The 22175-nt window shown below is 42.5% G+C and overlaps 1 protein-coding gene across 5 annotated transcripts in view; it reads right to left on the bottom strand.

Moving 5' to 3' along the window:
- nalcn (sodium leak channel, non-selective) overlaps nt 1-22175 on the bottom strand; it is a 267054-nt gene that overhangs the window by 32649 nt on the left and 212230 nt on the right. For 4 of the 5 annotated variants that reach the window (XR_008139651.1, XM_052521864.1, XM_052521865.1 and 1 more), the window contains 10 exons: nt 17037-17138; nt 16801-16870; nt 16222-16254; nt 15947-16038; nt 15248-15370; nt 11679-11732; nt 10920-11040; nt 2240-2371; nt 963-1130; nt 117-221 (listed from right to left, as the gene is read on the bottom strand). Coding sequence is in view for 4 of the 5 variants with exons in the window: in XM_052521864.1 (XP_052377824.1) it covers nt 117-221; nt 963-1130; nt 2240-2371; nt 10920-11040; nt 11679-11732; nt 15248-15370; nt 15947-16038; nt 16222-16254; nt 16801-16870; nt 17037-17138 (1000 nt within the window). In the remaining variant the exon portion in view is untranslated. The remainder of the gene's footprint in view (nt 1-116; nt 222-962; nt 1131-2239; nt 2372-10919; nt 11041-11678; nt 11733-15247; nt 15371-15946; nt 16039-16221; nt 16255-16800; nt 16871-17036; nt 17139-22175) is intronic. The other variant, XM_052521866.1, reaches the window with a different exon arrangement.

Below are 22175 nucleotides of genomic sequence, written 5' to 3'. Positions count from 1 at the left end.
TTTTTTTTTAGGAATCCATCATTTAAAATAGTACGCCCAATATGGCCATTGCTTTTAATGGAAATATCTGCTCTTCTATGTTTTGAAAACCAATTTTATAAAGAGCTTGGTCGTACCCGAAGGAATACGTGGGGGTCATTGCACTTGGCTAGTTTTCCAGCAAAGAGCTGGACGCCGAAGCTTGCAAACACCAGCATTAGTGTCAGGAGCAGGATGGAGACCTATAACACACACACAGACACATTCAAGTAAAAGGGAAGAAATGGAAACCTGTGAGTGTGTGTGTTTTCGCGTGTGTGTTTGTGTGTGTTAGATCAATAGAGAGTTATAAACAGCCAGGGCTTTCCCACGCAGTCAAATAGCCTCTGGGCTGCTGGGCAGATCTGTAGGGTGTGAGAGAACACAAAGGGCAGGGGAAACCTCACACTCAGCATCTTACAGTAATCTACTGTACAAAGTTAGGTCAGACTTTGTCAAAATAATCACTTCATGTCTGTGTGTCTCATATGGAGCATTTCCACAATCAGACTTAGCTCCAGAGTTTGGTCCAAAATGTATCCACTGTGTATACATGTAAAGTGTATGCGAGTGTTTTTACTTAGTGTGGGTCAACTGTCCACAATGGGCCTGATCCAGAGTTGAGATGAGCACAGACCACTCAGACTATAGCATAACTCATTAATTGATGTCAATGGAAACTTGAGTTAAGCAGGTGGAGCTCAAGTAAGAATGTGGCTCAATGCGCATGTAATTGTGCATTCATGTGCATGTCTGTCTGTCTTGAGTATGTGCATGCTTACAATCCTGTGTATGTGTCTCTTAGTGTGTGCATGCTTACAATCCTGTGTATGTGTCTCTTAGTGTGTGCATGCTTACAATCCTGTGTATGTGTCTCTTAGTGTGTGCATCTACAAGTGCAAGTTTTCACACCGTGTGTGCGTGCTTGTGTGGCCACCACTAACCAGGAAAATCTCCTTGAAACCCTTGATGACCTCCCGCACCACCTTCCTCATCTGGGGCACCAGTTTAAAGATGCGAAGGGGGCGAAGACACCTCAGCATCATCAGCAGCTGAGCCCCAGACTCCGGAGGCACGTTAGGAGGCAGCCAACACAGGAAGATCAGACTACACTGGAAGAGAGAAAGAAAGGAAGGGAGAGAGAGGGAGGGAGAGGGAAAGGAAGATGATGGAGAGAATGAAAAAGGGGGAGGGAGAGAGAGGAAGAAGGAGGAAGAGGGAAGGAGATGGTGGGGAGGGAGGGAGGTCATTAGAAACGCAGGTCCTGACCTGACCTTTCTACTCAAACAGTAAAATGACAAAGCCCATCGGACACACTGCGTTGCCCTTTGCATGCTATACAAAGCTAAGAACACACTCATATAACACCACTCATTTTAACTACACCATCCCACAGGCCCTATGGCAGTAACATTGTCAATTGACACCTATAGAACAAAACTCATTTAGGTAGGAGGAGGCAACAGAGCTAGGCAGGCAGGGAGGTGAGCCCCCCATAAGTAATGGTAAGGTAAACACTGGGCCACTGTCTGTGTGGAGTGTGCCTGTCAGAGCTATTACAATTCAATCCTCTCCCGTCTCTCATCCAATTATATCATCTATATGCAAATTATATTCCCAAACAAGAAAGGGAAGAGTTGTTTTGAAAGACGGCCTAAAAAAACTAACAGCTCACAAAAAACAAGAAAATAAATGATGATCGACGCATCCCGACGAAATTAAGTTGATCATCAGTCATTAAAAAGCTATCTTCAAAAGTTTCACTGCGTCATCTTCCCGAACTCATTAGCAATAGCCTTAATCAAACAGAGTCTGCTTATTCTCACATGAAGAATGTATCTTTTCATTATTCTAAAAAAAGGCATATTATGTCCACTCCAAAGTCACATGGAATACTCTTTATGGGAGTCTAGAAACATCAAGGTGTATTCTAGAGGAATATACTTTACTTGGAAAGCCAGTCAGAGACCATCCTGTCTTTAGGTAAATATCAAAAACATTCTGTAAGAATATCCCATTGCAACATTTCCCCTAAGCTGGCAAAACTGGTTGCAATTACATATTGTGATACCTGATGCGTTGTGAGCTTTCTGGCGCAAAATGGCTGCCGTGGCATCACCCATATATTGGTGGTGGTTGAGGTGAGTTTTCCCACATACAATGTCAAGTTCTTTGATTATCAATAAAAAAGTGCTATATGAATCCAAATCCATGAACTTACGAGGTAGATGAAGATGTCCATGACTCCTCCAAAGTCTCTGATGACGGCTGTAGGAGTAAAGAACAGGCCGTCCGCCATGATCTTCAGGTTCAGCTCGATACTCATGAAGATGACGAAGACATACTCTCCTATCTGAAACACACCAGACATTAAGCTCCAATAAATATGTTATTTATTTATTCATTCAACCTTTATGTATTCAGGTTGAAGCCTTGTCCTCATCCATCTCTACACTATAGAATCCCAATCAGAGAAGCCTTCGAATGACCCTTTTTGGTTGCAGGTACATGGAACCCAAAAGGGTTCTCCTATGGGCCCAGCCAAAGAACCCTTTTAGTGTGTAGACCCTCATCTCTGGGGCCGGGTTAAAGTTAGCAGCACAAAAAAGTTGCACAGTACGTAACTCTGTACAATAAGTTGTATTTACTGTTTACTGAACAATAATAAATAAAACAAATATTTTTTTTAAATGAACCACGGGAAAAGAGTCCTCCATTTGCTACTCAAGTGCAAATGGAGGACTCTTTCTGCTGCCTCTGTTTAGAGACAGGGGCATGATAATGGTCCATTCTAAATCAAAACAAATTTCACACATATATTATTTAGTACATTAACAGTCTATTTATTCAAGGGATATTCTTTACTTTTTACTATTTTCTACATTGTAGAATAATAGTGAAGACAACAAAACTATGTAACAAAACAAAACATACAGAATCATACATTAACCCATTTTTAAAAAAACAAATCTAAATCTATTTTATATTATTCAAAGTAGCCACCTTTTTCCTTGATAACATGCCCATTTACACTTGCCTAGTTAAATAAAGGTTAAATAAACATTTTAATAACAAAACAAACAAAAAAATTGCACACTCTTGGCATTCTCTCAACCAGCTTCAACTGGAATACTTTTCCAACAGTCTTGAAGGAGTTCCCCCATATGCTGAGCACTTGTTGGCTGCTTTTCCTTCACTCTGCAGTCTGACTCATCCCAAACCATCTCAATTGGCTTGAGGCCGGTTGATCATGGAGGCCAGGTCATCTGATGCAGCACTCCATCACTCTCCTTCTTGATCAAATAGCCCTTACACAGCCTGGAGGTTGTGTAAGACACTGCTGTTGGAACCAAAAATCACTAATATCCATTGTTCGTGTTTCTTGGCCCAAGCAAGTCTAATCTTCTTATTGGTGTCCTTTAGTAGTGGTTTCTTTGCAGCAATTAGACCATGAAGGCCCGATTCCCACAGTCTCCTCTGAACCGTTCATGTTGAGATGTGTCTGTTACTTCAACTCTTTGAAGCATTTATTTGGGCTGCAATCTGAGGTGCAGTTAACTCTAATGAACTTATCCTCTGCAGCAGAGGTAACTCTGGGTCTTCCATTCCTGTGTGGGTTGTCACGTGTGCTCCCTCTCTGACCTTTAGGTCACCAGGCTGCTCGTTATGGCGCACACCTGTCACCATCGGTACGTGCATTATGACACTCACCCGGACTCCATCATCTCCCTGATTCCCTGCCCTGTTTATGTCACTCCCTTTGGTTCCTTCCCCAGGCGTCTTTTTTTTCTGTTTCAGATGCATGTCTGTGCGTTGTTCGTGTGTCTGGTTTTGTATTATGTTTTCATTTATTTATTGAATGATTCACTCCCTGAACTTTCTTCCCGACTCTCAGCGCACACTCAGCGTTACAGCGGTCCTCATGAGAGCCAGTTTCATCAGAGCGCTTGATGGTTTTTGCGACTGCACTTGAAGAAACTTTAAAAGTTCTTGAAATATTCCGGATTGACTGACCTTTATATCTTAAAGTAATGATGGACTGTCATTTCTCTTTGCTTATTTGAGCTATTCTTGCCATAATATGGACTTGGTATTTTACCAAATAGGGCTATCTTCTGTATACCACCCCTACCTTGTCACAACACAACTGATTGGCTCAAATAATTAAGAAGGAAATCAATTCCACAAATTAATTTTTAACAAGGCACACCTTTTCATTGAAATGCTACCTCGTGAATTTAGTTGAGAGAATGCCAAGAGCTGTCGTCAAGGCAAAGGGTGGCTACTTTGAAAAATCTCAAATATAAAATATATTTTCATTTGTTTAACACTTTTTTGTCTACTAGATGTTTCCATCTGTTATTTCATAGTTTTGATGTCTTCACTATTATTCTACAATGTAGAAAATAGTGAAAATTAGTAGGTGTGTCCAAACATTTGACTAGTACTGTATATGTAAAGACAAGATTAAATCAAAAACAAAGTGAATGGGTGACAATATTAGCCTATCAATTGTAAATGATATATTATCACTTGTGAATGATGCCCAGCTTAAGGCAAGATACAGCGCATTACCTTTTTTGCAACTTTTTCAAATCATTGTCGTACACCTCGTATAGCCCATAGGTCTATATGTTCTGTTAAAATGAAGCACCTTACATCTGCTTTACAATGGGTGTAGAGCCTAACTGGCATACCTACACAGTGTGTTAGTTTCAAGTTTTGGGAAGATTATTCTCACCATAGAAATGCACCTTCATAAAAAAAGCATTACATGCATAATGACTTTTGTTGTTACTTTTGAGAGTGGTGTTTTCCTTCTACAGGAACATTTGTGCTTATAGCCTACCGTGTGCGGATTGCTGCGCTTATAAAGTGAGGAAATAGCCTAATAGATTATCAACATTGTAAGCTAAACTTTGTCTGCTTGTTACGTTAGACTCATTGCTTAAAACACGCTTGTTACGTTTTGTATTAAATAGGGATCTTTTGCATCCCACAACTGTCCCAGACTATGTTTGGAATATTTATTTCTCACACAGAATAGAAAAGGTCAGCTTTTGTACTAGTAGATTAACATAGGCCAGTGCTTTTGCTGTTCATTAGCCCTACTCACCTTGTTGGCTGACAAAAAGTAAATGTGGACAGTTCTTCCAACATCTTCAATATGTACCTTGGAATTGGATAAGGACATGCGCAATTGCGTCCCCAATGTGTCTGTCTTCACTTGTAGCCTGTGAGAAAGACCCGATCATGTGACAGAGTCATGTGAATGAGAAGTGCTTCGGCAGGCAGCCGGGTGAAGAGAATTATAATTATTATATTCAGCCCAAAGGCACAATGACCACTGGCCGCAAAAGGCATGGATTTTTTTAGGGGGCATTACTGCCACACAAAGGGGGTGCAGCCGGGGAATTCGAGGCATTATCAAGTGCTTGTCAAATTGTGAATGAGAGACTGATGAAGTGTGTACAGCTGTAGCCTGCGCAAAAAAACTAAGCAGAGCTCATGCCTTTCATGCTTTTTTCAAATCATCATTAGAGTTGCATCATGCAGCCTAAGAATGTAATAAAAATATAAACATATAGCCCAACATTTAAATAACTCTAAATTAAGCATATAGGAGTAGCTGTTTCTTTGTTAACAGCTCAACACACAATAGCTGCATGTGTACACTCCCTCAAATCGTTTGGAGAAAATATCCTTTCTATTTCATTAATCTATGTTCAATTGCATTCTTCATTCTATAAAATAATAGAAAATAATGCCATTGAATTATAAGCAAATCTTGTCTGCTAAATGAACTAGTGTCCCCACATCCATATGACATAGCCAGATCGGGGCCTAACCTAAGTACAACTCAGAGTATGTTCTTCTGTTCTTCTGAAATAGACTACATTTTCTCCATATCATTTTTCTTTAGACCTGTCTAAAATACATAATGGGTTTATTGGGAATGTGTAGGCTATATTACATGGATTTATTAGACTTTTTACAATTTAGATATTCCAAAGTTCTGCATCAGTGGCTTGTAGGCTGTGTGTGGAAGCCAGGAGATGCTAAATGGGTTTAAGTTAATAAACGTTAAATTACCATGAGACCGGCAGTTATTTGCTTCACAATCACCGATTGACACAATGTCATGATTGCCACAGCCCTAGGCATGTTTTTTTTTATTTAATTTTTATTTTTTTACCTTTATTTAACCAGGCAAGTCAGTTAAGAACACATTCTTATTTTCAATGACGGCCTGGGAACAGTGGGTTAACTGCCTGTTCAGGGGCAGAACGACAGATTTGTACCTTGTCAGCTCGGGGGTTTGAACTCGCAACCTTCTGGTTACTAGTCCAACGCTCTAACCACTAGGCAACGCTGCCGCCCCGTTAAGAAAACCAGTCAGTATCTGGTGTGACCACCATTTGATTCATGCAGCGCGACACATCTCTTCCACACAGAGATCAATCTGTTGATTGTGACCAGTGAAATGTTGTCCCACTCCTTTTCAATGGCTGTGCAAAGTTTTTAGATATTGGTGTAAACTGGAATAATGGGCCTCAGGATCGTCACGGTATCTCTGTGCATTCAAAGTGCCATCGATAAAATGTCATTGTGTTCGCTGTCCATTGCTTATGCATGCCCATACCATAATATTATTATTATTCCTATCTCAGAGCCATTTGCATTGTTAGTTATTGCCTAATGTTAGCTAGCTAACATTGAACTTGGTTGGTTAGCTACTTGCAGATTCATGCAGGGTAGTAACGTTATGAGTTGGGATATGGTTAATTGTTTAGTTAGCTAGATACATGTCTAAACAAAAGACTCCATCTATGCAAGTAACCATTTCAATAGAATGTTCATGAGGTCACTGTGACAACTGTCATTAGACATAGCTGGTCAATTATCTCTGGCTATCTACTCCGATTCCAGAGCACTCTCTTCTGAGTGTGCCAGAGCGCAGAATAACTGACTAATTTACGAATGCTCAACACCCGTTGAATATGGCAGGTGTCAGTAAACGTCAGCAAAAAAGCGTAATTAAATTGTTGCCAGCAGCACATTTAGTCACCAATGCTCTGGATTAGAGGTCGACCGATTATGATTTTTCAATGCCGATACCGATTATTGGAGGACCCAAAAAAAGCAGATACCGATTAAATCGGCCAATATTTAAAGTTTATTTGTAATAATGACAATTAAAACAATACTGAATGAACACTTATTTTAACTTAATATAATACATCAATAAAATCAATTTAGCCTCAAATAAATAATGAAACATGTTCAATTTGGTTTAAATAATGCAAAAAACAAAGTTTTGGAGAAGAAAGTAAAAGTGCAATATGTGCCATGTAAGAAAGCTAACATTTAAGTGCCTTGCTCAAAACATGAGAACATATGAAAGCTGGTGATTCCTTTTAACATGAGTCTTCAATATTCACAGGTAAGAAGTTTTAGGTTGTAGTTATTATAGGAATTATAGGACTATTTCTCTCTATACGATTTGTATTTCATATACCTTTGACTATTAGATGTTCTTATAGGCACTTTAGTATTGCCAGTGTAACAGTATAGCTTCCATCCCTCTCCTCGCTCCTACCTGGGCTCGAACCAGGAACACATCGACAACAGCCACCCTTGAAGCAGCATTACCCATGCAGAGCAAGAGGAACAACTACTCCAAATCTCAGAGCGAGTGACGTTTGAAACGCTATTAGCGTGCACCCGCTAACTAGCTAGCCATTTCACATCGGTTACACCAGCCTAATCTCGGGAGTTGATAGGCTTGAAGTCATAAACAGCGCAATGCTTGAAGCAGAGCGAAGAGCTGCTGGCAAAACGCACGAAAGTGCTGTTTGAATGAATGCTTACGAGCCTGCTGGTGCCAACCATCGCTCTGTCAGACTGCTCTATCAAATGAAAGACTTAATTATAACATAATAACAGACAGAAATACGAGCCTTAGGTAATTAATATGGTCAAATCCGGAAACTATTATCTCTTGTTTATTATTTTTTATAAGATAAGTTTAATGCTAGCTAGCAACTTACCTTGGCTTCTTACTGCATTCACGTAACAGGCAGGCTCCTCGTGAGGCAGGTGGTTAGAGCGTTGGATTGGTTAACTGTAAGGTTGCAAGATTGAATCCCCGAGCTGACAAGGTAAAAATCTGTCGTTCTGCCCCTGAACAAGGCAGTTAACCCACCGTACCTAGGTCGTCATTGAAAATAATAATGTGTTCTTAAATGACTAGCCTAGTTAAATAAAGGTGTAAAAAAAAATGGCCAAATCGGCATCCAAAAATACCGATTTCCGATTGTTATGAAAACTTGAAATCAGCCCTAATTAATCGGCCATTCCGATTAGTCGGTCGAACTCTACTCTGGATAACATAAAAACAGCCTAACCAGCTCTGCTGGTCAGAGTGAGCTGTTCTGGAAGTAGCTACCTAGTTAATGTTAGCCAGTTAGCTTGGTAGCTTGAGTGTTGGTGTTATGTCGGAATGCTCGGATCAAGTCTACTCCTCGGCCAGAGCATTCAGTATGCTCTCTGATTGCTCCGAGAGCGAAATGCTCTGAATTTACGAACTGACAATCTGACAATGCTCTGAGTTTACGAACGCCCAGGGCACCCCAGATTGAATTTACGAATACACCTGTAGTATAAACCAATGTTTAGTCTTGAAATCCTTGGTTGTTAAGTACATGGCCTCACTTGTCAATCCTTAAAGAAATGGGTGGGGCTTAAGAGGGTGTGAACGATGCTGAATGGGTGTAGACAAAGAAGAGCTCTCCAGTAGGTTTACTAAAACATTCAAGGGCCGTTTTCTCAAAAGTGAGGTTACAAGTTTATCAACTTTCAAAGCAGAATTACTTTCCCATTGTTCCTCAACTGTAGTGTATGATATACCATTTTCTAGCTCTGAGTCTCTACTTTTATCTAATGTAAAAAACACAATTTCAAATTTTGCTACATACGACAGAATCAAGCCGGTCGGTCATGTATGTCCATTAATCCATTCCTCCATCCTTCCTCCAACCCACTCATCCATTTATTTTCCTGCGCATCCTATTGTTTCTCATCTAGCCAGTGGTCACCAACTGGTCGATCTTCAAGGCATTCCTAGTCGATCACCAAACATTTCTGTAAAAAAGCCAAAGATAAAGGCTTGCACTCCTTTCTTTGCTAGGCGATAGGTGCACTTGATTCAGATACTTTGTGCGCCATCAAATTGTCCCCATTTTGAAGCATTTAATTTGTCTGAAAAGACAAACCCCATCTACCCGATGGACCGGGGAACTGTGGCTAAATCAAGTGCGCCTGTTGCACTGGCCAATCGGATAGCTCAAATCACCGTGCCTTCAGCTTCCTCAACCCTGGCCACAGCAAAGTGAACCTACGTGAGATTTCATAACTTTTAAAACCATGACCAGAGAGAGACTGTTATAGAATACAGCAAAGAGCTGCTGTTTTTATGAGCCAGTTCATGTCTAAGTTTATTTACTGTCAACAATGTTTTTAATCAACACTATTACAAAATATAAAACACTCTTTTCCCCACTCGCGCTGCAGCTGCAATGACCTTGCATTATTATTAGCAGCTCGTCGTGTTTATTTTAATATCGAGGAATATTTCACTTTCTTTGGTCATAGGAACAACATGAATTTGTGCATGAGGCAGATGCAACTCGAGTTTCGCCGTAGAAGACGGTGTCTCTGGTCAGTCTCACAGGAGGAAAGGAAGGAGAGAGCAGGGACCATGGGAGGCGGTGGCTCCAGTCAGTCTCACCAGAGGAAAGGAAGGAGAGACCAGGGACCGTGGGAGGCGGTGTCTCCGGTCAGTCTCACTGGAGAAAAGGAAGGAGAGAGCAGGGACCGTGGGAGGCGGTGTCTCCGGTCAGTCTCACTAGAGGAAAGGAAGGAGAGAGCAGGGACTGGTCAGTCACAGGAGGAAAGGAAGGAGAGAGGCTGGTCACTCTCTGTCTAGTCAGTCTCACCGGAGGAAAGGAAGGAGGAGAGAGTGAGAGGGACCAGTCACCGGAGGAAAGGAAGGAGAGAGCAGGGAGAGGCGGTGTCTCTGGTCAGTCTCACCGGAGGAAAGGAAGGAGAGAGCAGGGACCGTGAGAGGCGGACCCTCTGTCTAGTCAGTCTCACCGGAGGAAAGGAAGGAGAGAGCAGGGACCGTGAGAGGCGGTGTCTCTGGTCAGTCTCACCGGAGGAAAGGAAGGAGAGAGCAGGGACCGTGAGAGGCGGTGTCTCTGGTCAGTCTCACCGGAGGAAAGGAAGGAGAGAGCAGGGACCATGAGAGACGGACCCTCTGCTGCTCTCTCTCTCCCTCTGCTGAGACTAATGCCGTGTTCAAAACAACTAGGTTCTCAGTAAAAAACGAGATCCGACTGGGAAAAATAGTTTTGAACGGTCATCCAACTCGGAATTCTCAGTCGGAAACTCTGGCATCTTTCTAGAGCTCTGACTTTCCTGAAGATCACCGACGTCCTGATTTCACAGTTTTTTTTAGCTCCCAGCACCATGACTATCAGATGCAGTCCAGTAAAATACAAAATCAAATTATTAGCAAATTATTTAAATTTATGCTCAGCTGTGCCTCGCAAGTGCTAAACCAACTGATCTATTTTGTTATCAAAGCTGGTGTTTTGAAATATAATATGGTCTGAGAAGAACAATATTTACAGGCTAGGCCAACTGCACAAATCTCATTCCCAAATAACTGTTTTTATTAGGTTAAAGTCATTCTGAGCGGTAGATCTCGGCTTGCTTTTTGACTGTGAAAGTGATCTTGACTCAGAAAAGGTTGGTGACCACTGGTCTACACAGTATGCAGTGAGTGTGCGTGTGTGTCACGCGGTGGACATGGATGCCAGCTACAGTATATCAGTTACCTGTAGAGTGGGTACATGCATGACCCTGGTGAAAGGAGACTCAAACATCATGGAGATACAGGAGCAGATGGTCACTACGATCATCACCCAGTCCAGATAGGTGACCAGCCCCAGGAGATCACTGAGGAATAAAGAACACATACAGGCACACAACACACACACACACAGGCATAAGCACACACTAGTTTAGTAAGGAACACACACATGCAGATCCTTAGTAGACCCATCACTGCAGTGTGAGTTGTAAGTGGGCCATGCTACTTTGTTTCAGTTCTGATGAAATATGACTTATATAAAACCTCACACACAGACTCCATAATGAGTGGGATCATCTAAGGACTGTGATTGAGTGTGCATGCCTGAGTGTGTGTGTTCGCGTTGTTGCACATATGCATAGTTTGTGTTATGTGTCTGTATGCTAATGCGTGCATTGCGTGTGCTTGTGCTCGTGCATGTATCCGACCGCACTGCAGCCCTACAGCACTATCCCAGCTAGATCTATATGAAAGTCCCCTGGCACCCAGATAAATTCATTTCTATCTCTTTGCTTGATAATCAGAGCTGGAAGCCTGGGAACCTGGGCAGAACTCCAATCAGTTTATGCAATGTTAAAAACCTATTTCACAACTTTTTTGTTTTTCGCAATCGTCATCCCTCATAAGAGATTGGTATTGTTTTTAGATAAATAACAAGACAGAATAAGAGAAACAACCCGATTATGCAATATTTACCCATCAACAATGGGAGTAGAAGACTTACTAAAGCTGGTGGTATTTGGAGTTCACCGCTCCTGTTATCGGATCTGTCTTGGATCTGGACAAATGGACAAACAAATAGACATGAAAACAGATTAGATTTTCTTTTCATAGCATGTGTTGCTAAAACAGTTTGATATCAGCTGATGTACGAAGGGCTATATAAATAAATTTGATTTGATTTGGGTAGCACTTTTACATCGCAGCACAGAATACATGGGTATGAGCAAAGTAATAGAGTGCCTTGAGCTATAGTAAATATGAATGTTTTTCATTGTTAGAGCCTTGTGCTTGAACACTTCTGCCTTGGTCGGGTGCGCACCCCTCCTCTTTTACATTTTTTGCTGACAAGTCCCCCTAAGTGCTAAACTTATTACAACTCATCCGAAGACATTGTGCCGGTTTAACATGCTATTGCAATCGTTGCCTGTGATTGGCTTGCCCTTAGATGTTAGACACCATATGAGTCTACAGCAATGAATGTATATATGAATGGACAAAGCCATCGATCACATGACACCATTCATTCCTATGTACAGACTCAATAGTTTCTCAAGTTTCAAGTGTTATTGTCACGTGCACAAGTACAGTGAAATGCCTTTCTTGCAAGCTCTTTCCCAACAATGCAGTAATCACTATCAGTAGTACTACAAAATAATGTAAAGTAGAACAAAAACGTACAATAAATATACATAAAAAGAACACAACCCTGTATATAGTAAGTAAACTATATACAGGGTCAGTGCCAAGACCATATCTACATGTGCAGGGACACTGGAGTGGTAAGGGTAGATATGTAATTTTAATGGTGTCAGACCAAGGCTCTGTGTCTGTCCTCATGCTCCTAGACCTTAGTGGCGCTTTCATATAATTGATTACCACATTCTTTTTTTGTCCTCTGACAAAACAATCGTACGTTTCGGTGTTCCTAAAGGTTCCGTTCTAGGACCACTATTGTTTTCACTATATACAGTGCATTCAGAAAGTATTCACACCCCTTATCTTTTTTCCACATTTTGTTGTGTTACAGCATGCATTTATAATGGATTAAATTAAGATTGTGTGTCACTAGCCTACACACAATACCCCATAATGTCAAAGTGGAAGTATGTTTATTTTTTATTTTTATGTTGACAAATTAATTAGAAATGAAAAGCTGAAATGTCTCGAGTCAGTAAGTATTCAACCTCTTTGTTATGGCAAGCCTAAATACATTCAGGAGTAAGAATTTGCTTAATGTGTCAAAATCCAAATAAAGCAGACATTGAATATCCCTTTAAGCATTGTGTAGTTATTTATTACACTTTGGGTGGTGTATCAATACACCCAGTCACGACAAAGATACATCAGTCTTTCCTAACTCAGTTCCCGGAGAGGAAGGAAACCGCTCAGGGATTTCACCATGGAGCCAATGGTGACTTTAAAACAGTTACACACACAAGACGCAGGCCTCATTTTGTTCCTAGAATTTCTAAGCAAACAACTGGAGGCAGGGCTTTCCCCTATAGGGTTTCTGTATGAGCACTTTATGACAACTGTTGATGAAAAAGCGTTATAAATACATTTGATTGATTGCTCTAAGGTAAGGTGAATAGTAGTGATATGCTTTCCCCCCTTTCAAGACGATTCGATACCTATCTAGATAAAGGGAGCTACGATATCATACAGGAATGAAGCGTATTAGTTTGAAACGATTCGGTGCGATTCGGTTTGATTGGAGAATTAATCAACTCGGTTCGATGCGATACGATGCACTAACACATCCATTTTCCATTTCTACTAAAAATCTGCTGCTGATGAGGTGGGCCTCTCTGATCTGTCTGAGCTGACTTCTGTGTTTGTGTGTGTTAGATCAATAGAGGGTTATAGACAGCCAGGGCTTTCCCACGCAGTCAAATAGCCTCTGGGCTGCTGGGCAGATCTGTAGGGTGTGAGAGAACACAGAGGGCAGGGGAAACCTCACACTCAGCATCTTACTGTAACAATTTATGCCTATGGTGAATCTACTGTGTGTGTACGTACTGTGTATGTGTGTGTATAAACTGTGTATGTACTGTGTGTGTGTTTGCACTGTGTGTGTGTATGTACTGTGAGTGTACTGTGTGTGTGTGTGTGTTTGTGCATGTGTGTACTGTGTGCGTGATGTATGTATATGGTGTGTATACTATGTAGGCACCTGATCTGAGCCATAAGGGATACTAGGTATCTACCACCCCACTACTACTATCAGATTAGGGAGGGCAATGTGGTCTTTGGTTCTGAAATTACCATCACCCACTAATTAACTTGTCATTTTTGCAGATTAAGTGTTTGAGCTAGTAATCTATCAATATTTATTGTTTACAAATGAGCTGTGACATATTAAATTAATATGTAGCACAACTTTGAATTTGAATTTGAATTTCACCCCTCAATACCAAAAGGTTTTGACCATTTGGACATTTTTAGTGAGCTTCTGTTCTCTTCCCGCTTTGGCCATGCAGTGCGCCTCGCAAAAGTGATTCCTCATTATGAAATTAACTTTACCCTGTATGTCAAAAAATTACCATATACGTACACTGATTGTTTAAAGCAAAACTATCATAACTATTGCTGATGGTGAACCTGAACAATTTAAAAAGTATAGCTTACTTTTTCAATAGTGCATAGATACTAATAACCGCAGCAAATGACATTGTCACTCAACTGTCACTCAACTAATAAAGCTTAATATTGCGCAAGCCATTTTAGCATTTGAACAGGCCGCCTACCTCGCACTCTTCCGAGCGGAGCTGGGCAAAGTGTGAGGTCTGACTAGGCTACTGATATTCCCTAGGTGTGTTTGGCATGCTAAATTACTAGGTATTTTCAGAAGGTAGAAAGAAAGAGCCCAAAACATTTCTTATTTGCGATACGCATCGTTTGAAACTATTTTCTGACCGATGGATGCTACATTTGGATCGGTATCTTAAACATTTGAATCAGGGACTGTATCAGTGAATCGTTACATCCCTAGCGACTAGGCATCAGGATTATGATAAACAGAGTAGCAGTAGCGCATATGATGATTGTATGTGTGTGGGTGTGCGTGTGTATTGTCAGTATGAATGTGTCTGCGTTTTATGTGTGTGAGCAAATTAATTGTGTGTGTGTGTGTGTGTGTGACTGGGTGGAGTCCTGTGAGTGTGAATAGTCAGTGCAAAAATAATCCATTAAATAAAAGGGTCAATGCAGATAGTCAATTGAATAGATAGTCCATTAAGAGCATTGAAGGCAAAGGAATTCGGTTAAGATGGCGTCTCATGGAGACATAACACAGTTTAAGCTACTCGAGGAACCCTCTTATTGATTAACTCAAGTTGAAGTCCGACCAGGGTACTGCAGAAACAATTATTGGCACCATGATTCTCTTGTAAATTTGTTTTGTTTATACAATGATTGACCACAGAGATTGCCATTTTTCTATTCAGTATAATGGGGGATCCTGTTTTCTGAAAATAATGCCTGCAGTACCGTGGTCTGCCTTGAACTTCCGTGGGGGCAGTCGTTCTCCTCTGGTCTACAGCCTCAGAGCAAGTAATCGTATTAACTTACGCATTGAAGCGTGCCCGCACGACAGTCCTACAGAAGTTTCTGAAGCGGTGCTCTCTCCCCACAATGAAGAGAGGTTTGTCAAAGTAAGGATGGTTCTCCCTCAGTTCCTCTTCCTGGACCTTGCTGCTCACACACACAGACGCACAAACAAAGTTACACACACACACACACACAAAATGTAAACAGACACAATGATAACAACACATAGGTAACACAGGAAAAGAAGACATGATCATTTCATTATGTCCTTAAAATGCTGGGTAATTTGTCAAACAAATAATGGAGCAAACTTCAAAGGTTCAAGGGTGGAGCAAAGGACTTAAGTTGCTAAGAGTGGGAAGATATGAAACGGTTGCTAAGAGTGGGAAGATATGAAACGGTTGCTAAGAGTGGGAAGATATGAAACGGTTGCTAAGAGTGGGAAGATATGAAACGGTTGCTAAGAGTGGGAAGATATGAAACGGTTGCTAAGAGTGGGAAGATATGAAAGGGTTGTAGATTGATGATTGACTGTAAATTGGTGAGTGGCCTGTTCTGTGTTTCTTTACTGGGCACAACACCCTGTGTGTGCGTGTGTGTGTCTGTATGTGTGTGTGTGTGTGTGTGTGTGTGTGTGTGTGTGTGTGTGTGTGTGTGTGTGTGTGTGTGTGTGTGTGTGTGTGTGTGTGTGTGCATGTGCGTGTGCGTGTGCGTGTATACCGCTTCATCTCGGCCTGCTCCTTCTTCTCCTGGATCATCTTGATCTCACTATCTTCTCGCTGGGCGTTACGATAACGCACTGTACTGGAATGCTACAAGGGAGAGGAAGGGTCAGAAGGGTCAGGGTGTGTGTGAGTGTGTGACATTTTGCTATGTCTAGGGGTCCTAGCCTGACTACCTGCTCCATAACCTGATATAACTGTGTGTATGAGGCGTGAAAGTAAGAGTGAGTGGACCGGTGTTGAATGCATGTCCTAGGGTGGTAGTGTACTTACCTGGTGCCAGTGCGATCTCTGCTCTGACTCTCGCTAGTCGGCCAGCCAAAGCAGCATGCAATGTTCATGGTGACAAAATAATAATATGTACAAAAATGAAACAAAAATGCATGCCATGACAAAAGGTAAGATGCCAATCACCCACACCACACCCACATACGTACACAAAGTCATTATTAGTGATGGGCACCAATATGGAACATGATATCAGTTTGCATTAATAACATTGCAACTGTGTGGACTTCCACGGCTTTGTGAACTCCACACAACTTCTTGCTGATTGGGGCATGTGTGAATGTTCTGGTGGCCTAACCTACCCAACAATTTGAAGCCCATTGATGGCCAATCAGCAGGCAACTAAATATGCCTGCAGGAAAAGTAATGTATGTTCTTTTACAGAATAGTGTAGGTAAACAGCAAGTACACCGATATCACTGATCAAGTCTTACTGGCGCTCGCCAAGCATCTGGCCTTGGGCTGTTGCCCACTAGGGATGGGATGTGGAAATGTAAGTGTCCTGTTCAACTAAGCATTAAATACCTCCATTATTAACAATGTGTGTGTGTGTGTGTTTCTCACATCTTGTGTGAGTGTCTCCAGGGACTTTCCTCTGCTGATCCTCTGACTAGTGGAGCCATGTCTCAGAGACCTGGAGAGAGCACAGGGTCAAAGGTTAAGACATAGCTTTGAAATATACCATTGGTGTGAGATTGTATGTGTGTATATGTGCATGGTGTACATGCTTGTCTGCTTTTGCATGCACATCAGTGTGCGTGTGTGTGCCCGTGCGTGAGTACACATGCTTGTGTGTGTACCTGCGTTCTTGGCGTATATGGTGTTGGACACTGAGGATGGAGCGCTCTTTCAGTGGTTGGCCCTCAAAGGATCCACTCAGCATACGCTGTCTGGTACAAGCCCTGAAACACACAGAACAGGAGACACATTCATAACACAGTGCAAATACACACAACATAGTAAAAATAGACCAAAAATATATAGTGATGGGGCCTCGAAGTTAAAGAGAATGGATGGTAAGAGGAGGGTTGCCGGTTCGAATCCCTGAACTGACAGGGAGAAATCTGCAGGGCACCTGGAGCTGGCAACTGGAGAGTTAACGACTTCAATATCGCATATACTTCATACTGCCATTGTGCCCTTGAACAAGGCACTTAAACGCTAAAAGCTCCAGGGGCAGTCCCAGCCTGTGATGTGTGTTGTGTGTCAGGTTGGGTACTTTGACAGCAAAACATGAAAAATATCCATGCAACTACACCTCTCTTCCTCCCCTCAGCAGTCAAACAGGCTATTCATCCAAAGCAGGCCCTATTCACATGATCATTCTATATTAGTTACTCTGGCGATTAGGACATCCTGTTTATGTGAGGTAATTGCAGAGTCATGTTCCAGAACCCAGCTAATGACTAACTGGACTTCAGCAGTGTGTGTGTCTGTGTGTTGCTTGTGAGTGTGTGAGAAGGAGCATGTGATTGAGAAAGATGGGCGGGCCAGACGATACATGTGATGACTTCAGATGTAGTGTCTGTTTGGCAGCTTAGGAGAAAGAGAGGAAGGAACACACGCACATACAATAGTCTGGCTAATCTACCGCCGTGCCAGATGTTTAATCCTCCAATTACTAGATCACACAGGTGAATCTGTCAGGAGGGTGTGTGTGTCTGTGTGTGTGCCCGTGCGTGAGTACATGTGCTTGTGTATGTACAAGACCTGCGTTCTTGGCGTATATGGTGTTGGACACTGGAGATGGAGCGCTTTCAGTAGTTGGCCCTCAAAGTATCCACTCAGCATTAGCTGTTTGGTACAAGCCATGTGTGTACATGTTTGTGAAGGTAATGCATGCCAGAGAAATAATGGCAATGCTCTGCTGTGTTCCCAGGCTTTTTAATTTGTGGGTCTCTCCTCAGGATGGGTGTCCTTTGGAATAAGAACATCAGAAGTACTACACGATTTCTCTATAATGGCAATTGATACAGAAAACCAGTGGAAATACACAAAAAACATTTTTAACACTTTCTTTAAAGGTTGCATACATTAAGCAATTATTATCAGCATAGATTAAGCACTCACAGCATATTCATGAAGGTGTAATTAACATTGATAAATACCTTTAAAGGAATATCTCAATCAACAAATTTTTATGAAGGTTGAATGTTGAGAAAAATGTGTTGTTTCACAGGAATTTAAGTTCTAAAAATAGTCTGTCTAGGAAATCAGGCACTTCCAAAATGAAACATTGGTTCACAAAAATATTGTTCTCATATATTAATGTTATTTAACATTGAAAATCATAGAAATGTGCCATTTTGAGGGCAGTAACTCGCACATTTAACATTTAGGTTGTTATTACGAAGTATTTAGTGATGCTCTATGATTTCATGTCTATTGACTGCGGTGTAGGCTCCTCAGAGGAGGAAGGGAGAATAATCCTGCTCAGTAAAACATAAAAAAGTGATCCTTTTTAGATAAAACAATACTACATTGTATTTATTTTTCATTTTTTTATTTCACCTTTATTGAACCAGGTAGGCCAGTTAAGAACAAGTTCTCATTTACAACTGCGACCTGGCCAAGATAAAGCAAAGTGTGACAGAAACAACAACACAGAGATACACATGGGAAAAACAAACGTACAGTCAATAACGCAATAGAAAAAATCTGTATACAGAGTGTGCAAATGAAGTAAGGAGGTAAGGCAATAAATAGGCCAACTGGTGTACAAAAGAGCAGAAAAACAAAAACAAATATGGGGATGAGGTAGGTAGTTGGTCGGATGGTCTATTTACAGATGGGCTGTGTACAGCTGCAACGACCGGTAAGCTGCTCTGACAGCTGACGCTAAAAGTTAGTGAGGGAGTTATGTCGCCAACTTCAGTGATTTTTGCAATTTGTTCCAGTCATTGGCAGCAGAGAACTGGAAGGAAAGGCAGCCAAAGGAAGAGTTGGCTTTGGAGAAGACCAGTGAAATATACCTGCTGGAGCGCGTACTATGGGTGGGTGTTGCTATGGTGACCAGTGAGCTGAGACAAGGCGGGGCTTTACCTAGCAAAGACTTATAGATGACCTGGAGCCAGTGGGTTTGGCGACGAATATGTAGCGAGGACCAGCCAACGACAGAGTACAGTTTGCAGTGGTGGGTAGTATATGTGGCTTTGGTGACAAAACGGATGGCACTGTGATAGACTGCATCCAATTTGCTGAGTAGAATGTTGGAGGCTATTTTGTAAATGACATTGCCGAAGTCGAGGATCGGTAGGATAGTCAGTTTTACGAGGGTATGTTTGGAAGCATGAGTGAAAGAGGCTTTGTTGGGAAATAGGAAGCCAATTCTAGATTTAACTTTGGATTGGAGATGCTTAATGTTAGTCTGGAAGGAGAGTTTACAGTCTAGCCAGACACCTAGGTATTTGTAGTTGTCCACATATTCTAAGTCAGAACCGTCCAGAGTAGTGATGCAAGTTGTGCGGGTGGGTAGCGATCGGTTGCATTTAAAAGCAGTTGAAGACACGGAAGGAGTGTTGTATGGAGTTGAAGCTTGTGTGGAGGTTTGTTAACACAGTGTCCAAAGAAGGGCCAGATGTACACAGAATGGTGTCGTCTGCGTAGAGGTGGATCTGAGAATCACCCGCAAAAAGAGCAACATCATTGATATATACAGAGAAAAGAGTCGGTCCGAGAATTGAACCCTGTGGCACCCCCATAGAGACTGCCAGAGGAGTCGAAAGCCTTGGCAAGGTCGATGAAGACGGCTGCACAGTACTGTCTTTTACCGATGGCGGTTATGATGTTGTTTAGTACCTTGAGTGTGGCTGAGGTGCACCCGTGACCGGCTCGGAAACCAGATTGCATAGCGGAGAAGGTACGGTGGGATTCGAGATGGTCAGTGACCTGTTTGTTGACTTGGCTTTCGAAGACCTTAGATAGGCAGGGCAGAATGGATATAGGTCTGTAACAGTTTGGGTCCAGGGTGTCTCCCCCTTTGAAGAGGGGGATGACTGCGGCAGCTTTCCAATCCTTGGGGATCTCAGACGTTATTAAAGAGAGGTTGAACAGGCTGGTAATAGGGGTTGCGACAATGGCGGCGGATAGTTTCAGAAATAGAGGGTCCAGATTGTCAAGCCCAACTGATTTATAGGGGTCCAGGTTTTGCAGCTCTTTCAGAACATCTGCTATCTGGATTTGGGTAAAGGAGAACCTGGAGAGGCTTGGGCGAGGAGCTGCGGGGGGGCCAGAGCTGTTGGCCGAGGTAGGAGTAGCCAGGCGGAAGGCATGGCCAGCCGTTGAGAAATGCTTGTTGAAGTTTTCGATAATCATGGATTTGTCGGTGGTGACCATGTTCCCTAGCCTCAGTGCAGTGGGCAGCTGGGAGGAGGTGCTCTTGTTCTCCATGGACTTCACAGTGTCCCATAACTTTTTGGTGTTGGAGCTACAGGATGCAAACTTCTGCCTGAAGAAGCTGGCCTTAGCTTTCCTGACTGACTGCGTGTATTGGTTCCTGACTTCCCTGAACAGTTGCATATCGCGGGGACTGTTCGATGCTATTGCAGTCCGCCACAGGATGTTTTTGTGCTGGTCGAGGGCAGTCAGGTCTGGAGTGAACCAAGGGCTGTATCTGTTCTTAGTTCTGCATTTTTTGAACGGAGCATGCGTATCTAAAATGGTGAGGAAGTTACTCTTAAAGAATGACCAGGCATCCTCAACTGACGGGATGAGGTCAATGTCCTTCCAGGATACCCGGGCCAGGTCGATTAGAAAGGCCTGCTCATAGAAGTGTTTTAGGGAGCGTTTGACAGTGATGAGGGGTGGTCGTTTGACTGCGGCACCGTAGCGGATACAGGCAATGAGGCAGTGGTTGCTGAGATCCTGGTTGAAGACAGCGGAGGTGTATTTGGAGGGCCAGTTGGTCAGGATGACGTCTATGAGGGTGCCCTTGTTTACAGAGTTAGGGTTGTACCTGGTGGGTTCCTTGATGATTTGTGTGAGATTGAGGGCATCTAGCTTAGATTGTAGGACTGCCGGGGTGTTAAGCATATCCCAGTTTAGGTCACCTAACAGAACAAACTCTGAAGCTAGATGGGGGGCAATCAATTCACAAATGGTGTCCAGGGCACAGCTGGGAGCTGAGGGGGGTCAGTAGCAGGCGGCAACAGTGAGAGACTTATTTCTGGAGAGGGTAATTTTCAGAATTAGTAGTTCGAACTGTTTGGGTATGGACCTGGAAAGTATGACATTACTTTGCAGGCTATCTCTGCAGTAGACTGCAACTCCTCCCCCTTTGGCAGTTCTATCTTGACGGAAGATGTTATAGTTGGGTATGGAAATCTCTGAATTTTTGGTGGCCTTCCTGAGCCAGGATTCAGACACGGCAAGGACATCAGGGTTAGCAGAGTGTGCTAAAGCAGTGAGTAAAACAAACTTAGGGAGGCAGCTTCTGATGTTGACATGCATGAAACCAAGGCTTTTTCGATCACAGAAGTCAACAAATGAGGGTGCCTGGGGACATGCAGGGCCTGGGTTTACCTCCACATCACCCGCGGAACAGAGAAGGAGTAGCATGAGGGTGCGGCTAAAGGTTATCAAAACTGGTCGCCTAGAGCGTTGGGGACAGAGAATAAGAGGAGCAGGTTTCTGGGCATGGTAGAATATATTCAGGGCATAATGCGCAGACAGGGGTATGGTGGGGTGCGGGTACGGCGGAGGTAAGCCCAGGCACTGGGTGATGATGAGAGAGGTTTTATCTCTGGACATGCTGGTTGTAGTGGGTGGGGTCACCGCATATGTGGGAGGTGGGACAAAGGAGGTATCAGGGGTATGAGGAGTGGGACTAGGGGCTCCATTGTGAACTAAAACAATGATAACTAACCTGAGCAACAGTATACAAGGCATATTGACATTTGAGAGAGACATACAGCGAGGCATACAGTAATCACAGGTGTTGA

This window comes from Oncorhynchus keta, chromosome 7, assembly GCF_023373465.1.
Source record: "Oncorhynchus keta strain PuntledgeMale-10-30-2019 chromosome 7, Oket_V2, whole genome shotgun sequence".
Classification (NCBI taxonomy): Eukaryota; Metazoa; Chordata; class Actinopteri; order Salmoniformes; family Salmonidae; genus Oncorhynchus; species Oncorhynchus keta.
The sequence above is the reverse complement of the archived record's forward strand: the minus strand, read 5'-3'. Positions and strand labels throughout refer to the sequence as shown.